Here is a 9,586-nt window from a genome sequence, read left to right on the forward strand (position 1 = left end):
AGATTATAATTACTCCCTAACGCAACGTAACTCAGTAACGGTCCATTTGTTTACATTCTTTATCTCGTCTCGTTGGCCTTAGTATAGAAGTATTAGAAAACTAAATTTAATTTTACTAAAAAAGTTGAGGGTATAAGAAAAAATATTGTTTTACAATAAAACATCTCAGTCGTCTTAATGAAGAATGATAATAGGTCGACGGTGACCTGAAGAACTATGATCACTACAAAACTAACCTTAAACCTGTTCCTTCGGCTGGCGCGCAGGATGATGCCATCGTTCTCGATGTAGTCGGGCACCTCCTTGCGGTTCGAGAAGTTGAACACGACCGAGGTGGCGGCGCGCTCGGCCGGCCGCAGCCCGCGCGCTCGCACCACACCCGGGTCACCTCTCTCACTCTTGTCATCTTTGTCACTTGTCACACACTTGCGGTCCGGTGCGCCGGTCCACGCGCGCTCGATGCTCGCGGCCCCGATACGCGACACGACCCGTAACTTGGGCTCTATCTTTTCCGCGGTGCCGTAGCCGTTCGTTAAATGCTTTTGCTTTGGACTTTCATCGACGCGGGCCTCCGGTTTTAGATCCGCCTCTGGCGTCGGTTCCCGAGACACCGACACACTTGATTCGGAATCATTCAAGACGGTCTCGGTGTGGGGTTCGGGCGTCGGCCGCGGTAGGGGCTCCACCAGCGCGGCAGGCGGCGGCTCCCTTCGCTCGGGGCGCGGCGGCGGCGTGCTCTCGGGCGGTTCGGCCGGCGGACTTTCCGGTAGTCGTGTCTCCTGGAGGGTGTCGCCTGTCGTCGGCGGGGAATTGGAACGTCGGGAGTCGGTCGAGATCGCCGGCATCGGTTTGATGACTCCTATTCGTCGCGGAGAAGAGAGACGGACTCGGTTCAGCAGCACCGGATTCGTGGCGGACACCGGGGGAAGGTGAGAGCCCCGCTTCGGATCTTCGAACGAGTACCGCACTGAAGAACCGGCGCGCGCGATGCCCTCCAGCGCGGCCCGCGACACCTGCTTCGCGTCGGCGGCGGGCGGCGCGGCCTCCCACTCGGCGATGGCGGACAGGTCGGCCGCCGCCGGGCTGGGCGAGCGCCGGCTGGGCTCCGGCGTGGAGCTGCGGGGCAGGCCCTCCAGGCAGCGCAGCACGCCCGACACGCGGGCCGCGGGGGCCGGCTTGCGGGGCGCTGCACACTCGAATTTGCGAAGGGTGGAGCGAACCACGTCCGGCGGAGGGCGCTCTGCGTCACGCAAGAGCGGCGCGGGCCTGCGGGGCGGGCGCGCCGTCTTAGGCAGCGCGGGGGGCGGAGACGGAGGCGGCGGCGGGGGCTGCGGGGGCAGGGGCGGCGGCGGCTCGCGGTCATCGCGGGTGTCCAGCCGGCTCAGCGCGTCCACGGAGCGCGCGCGCTTGACCAGGTCGCGGCGCGGGGCCGACACGGACGCGGCGCGCGGCGGGTCGGCGAGCGAGGCGGGGCGGGCGGGGCGCGCGGGCTGGCGCGGCGCGGGCGGCGGCCGCTCGTCCAGCAGGTGCTCGAGCGAGGCGGCGCGGCGCAGCACGGAGGGCCGGCGGCGGGGCGCCTCGCGCAGCGCCAAGCTGAGGTAGCGCGACTTGAGCCGCTTGACGATGCCGGGTCCGTAGCGCAGCTCCTCGTCGTCGTCGGGCGCGGGCTGCGCGGGGGGCGGCGGCGGCGGGGGCGGCGCGGGGGCGGCGGGCGGCGGCCGGGCCCGCGCCGCTCGTCGCTGCAGCAGCTCCCGCTTCCACTGGGGCAGGGTACCGGTCGACATGCCTGCACACAGAACGGGGCTCACTCTCTATATCTGACGAAGCATTATTTAGATGTCTCCTAGAATGTTACTCAATCATACCTTCAGGACCAAAAGTCGTACACAATAGTAAGGATACAAATAAATATAAAGCATGCAGATAAAAACAGTTCCATAAATTAAATAATAATATAAAAATATTTATATATAACAATGAACAATAATTAAAAGCAATGCAATTTTAAAACCAACTGTAAAGAGTACAACAAACAAAGAATCCACGTCTTGATTTTGAAAGAACTGAATATCATAGTAAGTTTATACATATACGTCTGTATAAATACGAATATTCAAGCTCTTCGGGTATATCACCGGTAACGAGAACTCCATGGAACATCTGGTGGTATAAAGGAAAGTTGAAGTCAAAAGATCTCTTGGACACTCTCAAACACGGTGGACAGATCTCATAATATTTGTTACACAAGTGAAACAAGACCACACCCACTCTGTCAAGAATGAACGGTTAAGAATTAAAATAAATATTTATTTTTTTTTTTTTATAGGACTAACGGGATATATTTACACTTTCCAAAAAAATTAAATTAAAAAAATATACACGTTGATTAAAAACTTCCTCTAACATATCCTTCCTTTTCAGCCTTTTCATCACTGTGGAGCGGATTAAGAGATCATTAGCCAGGGTATTTGGGTAGACCGAGAGCCGATCACCATACTTTCTTTTGAATTTCTCAATTACAGACTGACCACTGGGAACGCCAACATATTTGTGGATCTCATTTTAGTCCGAGAGCTGGCACAAATTTTTGGGAAGATATTTGAGGCAACCTGAAAAGTGTTCCATAACGGGCTAAATGAACCCCTAAATAATTTTATATGTTGTAGTTTTATGTTTAAAGAATAAATAATAAGCCAGACGATTTAGTCGGGGATTTAACATAGCCAGATGCGTGCGGAATTTATAAATGATTGCTGGATTTTTTTATAGCTACATGTCAAATAAGAAACAAACAAAAAGAAGTGGGAGTGAAGATATAAAGCGTATAGGAAAGGCCTCAAGTTAAATAACTGAGCTAGCATAATCTATATATATATAAAAATGAATTGCTGTTCGTTAGTCTCGCTAAAACTCGAGAACGGCTGGACTGATTTGGCTAATTTTGGTCTTGAATTATTTGTGGAAGTCCAGAGAAGGTTTAAAAGGTGAATAAATAGGAAAATGCTGCTAAATTAAATAAAAACAACAAATTTGTTTTTCCTTTGATGTGTCCATACATAATTTCTATGAGAGATTTTATTAACGCAAGGTTTGACAGTTCTGCTGTGAAACAATTTCATTACGACAGCAGGGTGCATATTTTACGAAGTAATTTTTGATATTATGATATATTATTTTATTTATTATATACAGAACAACGTCTGTCGGGTCAGCTAGTTTGATATAAATAATTTCAAGAATTCGCCGCCATCGCTATATTTGCTTTTCAAGTTTGGAATGAAGGATGTTATGATTCACCTTATCAACAGAACGCCATATTCTGAATAGTAAAGTTTTCTGTTCATTCAGCATGATTTATCAACTTAAATTTTGTATAAAAATGAGTGTACATTCACTGTTATAACATTAATGTTAACACCAGAAACAGATATAATAATGCTTCTACAGCAAGATCCCAGAAAATGTTCAAAACAAATGCATTATGATACTAAAAAGAATTGTTAAAAACGTTTGTGTTGTAAAGCCTACTATAGCATAAATGACTTTCTTATTATACCACAATATATTGGGAACGGAACGAACACCCTCAGTCTATTATATAATAAGTTTAATTGTACGATATCACATTGTAACCATATGCTCTATGAAAAATAAATAGAATTAAATTTTTAAGACTTTTGTGAGTCATTATGGAGCCCGCTGAGTTTGCTGCACCCGTTCTTCTCAGGTCTGAGGCATACTTTTTTGGAATTTGAATTTGTCCAATTTCTCTTGCAGCACCAGAGGAATTAAGTGTTGTTGGCTTTGTAGGAAAACGCAGTAGTGTTGTTGAAGAGCAGCTAAACTTTTTTTAATCAAAATAAGGGATGAGACGAGCAGGACGTTCAGCTGATGGTAATTGATACGCCCTGCCCATTAACATGCAGTACCGCTCAAGATTATTGAAAAACTCAAAAATTCTGAGCGGCACTACAACTGCGCTCGTCACCTTGAGACATAAGATGTGAAGTCTCATTTGCCTAGTAATTTCAATAGCTACGGCGCCCTTCAGACCGAAACACAGTAATGGTTACACCTTACGGGTTCACGGCAGGAATATGCGCCGTTGTGGTACCCATAATCTACCCAGCATCCGATGCAAAGGAGCCTCCCACTGGTAAACGAATATATTAGATAAGTTTATTCTATCACTGGTCGACAATTTTTTCAAGAGAAACCTGCATGGCCTGTGTATATGGCATATCCAGTACTGTCATCTACATGATAGTGGATACAAAATGCAGAAGACTATGACCAGCAACTGTAAGTAGTAGTATAACTAGACTAGTAATAGCACACAGCCTTGGCGAGTTCCAGTGCTATGTGCTTTAGACTTGAGAAATATCCTTTCACAATGACTTGTCTGCTGCAAGCAGTAAGAAAACTAGTGGTCCGCTTGCTCATATACTAGAAGTCTATGTGTAAGATATACTAGAAGAACCTTAACCAACCAACCATCATGAAAGCCTTACTGTTGATCATTGTTCAACTGATAACCCTAAAGGCATACCATGCACTGTTATTAATGCTCTCCACAATTTTAGAGTTCAGGCAATGTCTTTCGCTAGCTTGATTTAAACTGTCACCATATAAAAATGAATTATGATTGAAGTCCCTAATAAATAAATTAAATAAGTTCAAATCAATTACTAGCAGATCCGACAGACATTGTTTGGTGTATAATAAATAAAATACTGTTTTTTATGAATTTGTGAATAATATTTCATAATGTCAAGACTTATTTTGTAAAATATATCCTCATATAATAAAATATCTATCTAATATGTTGTTACAATGAAAATATTTCACAGAATGACTGTTAAACGAGTTCACACGAGGAAACAAACACCAGGACACTGGATTTAAGTGACCTAAAATTAATATAACTATATCATAATTGTGTAGTTTTTGTTTCGGGAAACTGAATCATCTATTAAAAATGTATGTAAACATACACTTTGAACTATAGTTAAATAATAATTAATTTAATTAGGTTTCTTCCCTATCTGTATCTATCTATCTATTCATTCTAATCAATTATTTTTTATTGTATCTCTGAACCTCAATTTTTATAATATACATCTTGTTTTGACAATGACAGCACAGTCACAGCTCTTTTTATACAGAGCTAGGCTAGGTCCCCAAGCAACATTCAACTTGTTAGAGAAGCTATTATTACAACAATTATAGTAAATACAACGACATGAGAAACACAAAAGAATACTACTCACCTTGCAAGTGGTGTAAGTTAGCAATTCTTATATTTTAAATATAACAATTAATTATAATACTGAAGAACAATTATTTATATCAATTAGAGACTAGATAATTAAATGTGTATCTCATTTTATATTCATAATATGGAATACCAACAGCTATAACCAATAAAACAACAATTTATTTGAAACAGTGGGTTAATTAGTAAACATATGTTAGAGGAAAATGTTAATATACAGAAATAATTTGGCTGACTCACATAACTCTGTGCATTCAAACAGTAAATAGAGTCATAGATACATGGGACACAGAAACAATAGATGAGCTCATTAAATTAGCTTATTGCAATTAATTATGATACAATTTTATTCATAATTAAATATTGAGAATGGTGAGATCCTGAAAATAGAAGTTTATATGTGACTAATATACAATGCTGCTCACATATACAAGTCTGCTCGAGTCTCATGCCAGATTTTGGCAAGACAACACGTCCTGAGGATGCCTCGTGTAGAGGCGAAACATGTGTTGAATTGTTTAAAAACAAATATTGGCAGAATTAACACTAAAGAAAACTTAAATCATTTGTATAATTATGGATTTCCGCAAAGTAATGCCTACTTCAATAAATTTTAATAAATGTGACTCATTATAGGGTGTAGCGAAACCCATGGGGTGTCGGTGAGAAAAAAAAAATTACTCATAGTCACACTGGTGTGACCACTTGTCGGGAATGTAATTAATAGGTACTAGTAAGGCTGCTGGGTAAAAGATGGGACTTTAATGGATAATTTGATCATGAAAATGACTAGAGCATTACAATAAAGATATTAATGATTTACTAAATAGCCAGGAAGCTTGAGACAACAGCATGCATGACAAATAATTTCTGGGAAAGAGTTTGCAGCCATTCACTTGCATTAAATATACAAGAAACGGGAAAATAGGAGGGAGTTTATTATGTTATAATATATAAAAAAAATCTGTTAATTCAGCACCAGCATGCAGGTGGTGCAATTCAGGTTGAAAATATAGAAGACATTGTCAAAAAATGACTTAAATGTATATACAGCATGCCTTGACATCTCTATCTAAATAGCCACATGATAAAGTACTAACCAAAGTCCTGTGAGCACTCCAAGATTGTCTCCACCATCATCTTGCAGCTCCGCACCAATGTGCCCTACACAGCTGAATGGCACCAACACAAAACAAATAAGCATTTAATAAAATCAAGATCGTACAGCAAAATAATCACTAAGTCTATTCCATTACTTGTACTACTTATAATATTATAAATAATATTCAGTAAATTGCATAATACATATGTAATGAGATCCACACAAACACAAACACATAATACTTTATAATATATTATATTTATTGTTTAAAGTAAATATATAACACTACTTTTTAAATAAATAATACTTATTGTATATAATATAGGTGTTTTTTTTTTCAGAATTATGGGCCTAACAATATAAATATTTTAAAACCCATCCATACACATACCAACTCAGCATTGGTGACTGTTATCAATGTACAAAGGTATAATACTGATAAGATACAGAAGTATTCTAAATAGCAAGCAATACAGTTCCTATTAACATCACATAACAGGCAAGTGGCAACACATCAGGAAGCTAGCCTAACATAGCAGAGACGTCGATGACCCCCGCCGCGGCCCGCGTCTCGGGACCTGAGTCGACCGCCGCATGCCGTTTTAATTCAACTAACTGTATTGGCTTTTTATTATGTACTATCATAAAGTACGCACAATCAATGCGTTTGTAATGAGCACTCTCATTATGGTTATCGTTATAAAAAATCTGCCCTACAACAATGCATTCCACTTTGTCATGCATACTATATAATATTGTAATCAATTACATACCTATTAGTAAATATCCATTAGTTTCGATCACCGCACGAGTAGACAAACAACTTTTAAAACCACATTATTGCCTTATGGGTAAGTTCTGGCCAAGCACAACAATAAAACATAAATAAAAGCACTGCCGGTTTTTCAAAATTTTTGTATTAGAAACATAAACATATCTTTGTATTTATTTTTCAACTATTAAGTGATATTGATTGAGTGATATTTTGATACACATAAAATGCAGTTACACGATAATCTAAATACAAATTTGAAAATAATTCACAGTGAACGTGAAGAACAAGAGTAAAAATACTCCCAAGTCCCAACAGTAAACTGTAAACACCTGATGACTGAAGTCTGCAACTGCATGCCATTCACAATGCCACTCGTGTATCGAACCGTGTACACCGAGTATAAACTTACACTATAGAGTAACGACTAACGACAATAGAGTATTCAAACTGTCATCTGATTGAAAATTCCTAAGATATACCAAATTTTGGATCTGGTGTATCAACTTGTGTTTCAATATCGATTTTTTTAAATCGTCGGTGACTTTATTCTATTCATTAACGCCACACACTAGCAAATTGCTAATCATGAATAGAATAGAAATAAATTAATTCTTCATAGGAAATGACAATAACATAACATATTCCATAAACACTTAGTAAATTCAAATATTTTTTTTCGAAATAGGAAATGAAATCACTATATATCAGAAGTAAACAACTACCACCCATTTGAGAATTAATGCCCCACACCTGAGAAGAACGGGCGCAAGGATTTTTAACGAGCTTCTTAATTTTTTAAATTCGACACAATCAACTTTATAATAATTTAAATAGCCTGACGGCGGTCACTCCATTCCCAATCTGTGTGGCATTTAATTGAATATTTTCCAAGTAGTGGCACTCTTTCATTCATTACACGAAGAGTCTGGTCTTTGGTCGTAATAATTGGGTTTTCGGAGAAGAATTTATCAAATTCGTTAGCAATATTATTTTATTTTATTTCTAGCTAGCTTTGAAGATTTCTGCAATTCAAAAACAGATAAAAAGTACCTATCTATACAAACATAATACCTATTTTGTGTGTTTAGATTTATATTTATGACTGTTGAATCAGTAGTTTACAAAATATAAATAAAATTGTTTCAATATCAAAATAATATAAAGACAATAATCTGTTTGTTTATTTGGGTGATCTCCGAGGAATGACTGTATCAATTTTGATGAGATTTTCCGGAGAAATAATAACTAAACTGTAATAAAGAAAAAATAGAAAAAAAAAATTAAAAAGAGATTATAGATGGCGTTTATTTTCAACAGGGATTATACATACAGGGATTATTATAGAAAAATAATTGTTTTCCCTACATAATATTCCATAAGAAGGGCTTGACAATTTTTTATGGGTTTCAGAGTTTTACGAACATATTAATAAGCAAGTATATTGGGTTATATAATTTTGTACCAGTCATATATTTTACTGTTTACTACGATGTTCGTGGTCGTCACGTCGAGGTGAGTGGCCTGTTTCACAATGCGATAGAGGGTCACCAATAATTGTAGCAAGTATAGCTGGCGGTTAATTATGCAGATAGCAATAGGTCTGTAGGATCCGAAATGTCTTCTTATTTTGAATCGGATGGACAAGGGCGTTAGGCTGATCTACGACGGGAGGAATGCCATCCGGCCCGCTAGATTTCTTGACGTCCAAGGAAAACAGAGCGGAATCATCAGCGGTGTTTTCCGTTATCGTCAAGAGACTAGTTGGAGGCAATAAGAGTGCACAGGATATCAAAGTAAAATAAAATTTATTTAATTACGTTTAAACTACTACTACGTACTACGAAGCTGTGGAATGAGCTTCCTTGTGCGGTGTTTCCGGGACGATACGACATAGGTACCTTCAAAAAAAGCGCGTACACATTCCTTAAAGGCCCGCAACGCTCTTGTGATTCCTCTGGTGTTGCAAGAGAATGTGGGCGGCGGTGATCACTTAACACCAGGTGACCTGTACGCTCGTTTGTCCTCCTATTCCATAAAAAATAACTTAGGGCTTTTGAATAGTCACTATAAATATTTCTTTTAAATTACTGAATTTACCATAATATGTTCGGAAACAGTGCAGCTCGTGAAAAGAACATACAAGAAATTCAACGGCCACTCGTTTCAATCAAATAGAGTTTTTTACAATGGCTTTACAGCCATTATTACTATACAAAACAAATTAGTTTGTAAGGTGCTGCATCCAATATAGCAATCATGCTTAAATGATGTAAACTTATTTCATAAAAAGTAATATAGAATAAACTCTATCAATATAAATTATCGTATACATATTGGATGCATCAACCTTTAGAGCTTGAATTCATTGTTTGTCGGCTTTCTCTTTAGCCTTATGGGCCAGGTTGTCATTACTCACGTACAGTGGCCGCAGGCA

General features: G+C 39.7%; 1 protein-coding gene across 1 annotated transcript in view; it reads right to left on the minus strand.

Annotated features, from left to right (window-relative positions):
- The window catches only part of LOC126964497 (ras-associated and pleckstrin homology domains-containing protein 1), a 64,745-nt gene extending 57,214 nt beyond the window's left edge, over window positions 1–7,531 (minus strand). Inside the window, exons 1-3 of the mRNA XM_050807659.1 lie at window positions 7,151–7,531; window positions 6,376–6,447; window positions 237–1,786 (exon numbers count right to left, since the gene is read on the minus strand). Of these exons, the coding sequence (XP_050663616.1) occupies window positions 237–1,786; window positions 6,376–6,415 (1,590 nt within the window). The 5' untranslated portion in view covers window positions 6,416–6,447; window positions 7,151–7,531. The remainder of the gene's footprint in view (window positions 1–236; window positions 1,787–6,375; window positions 6,448–7,150) is intronic.
- Window positions 7,532–9,586: the final 2,055 nt, after the last annotated feature.

Source organism: Leptidea sinapis, chromosome 5, assembly GCF_905404315.1.
Source record: "Leptidea sinapis chromosome 5, ilLepSina1.1, whole genome shotgun sequence".
NCBI lineage: Eukaryota > Metazoa > Arthropoda > Insecta > Lepidoptera > Pieridae > Leptidea > Leptidea sinapis.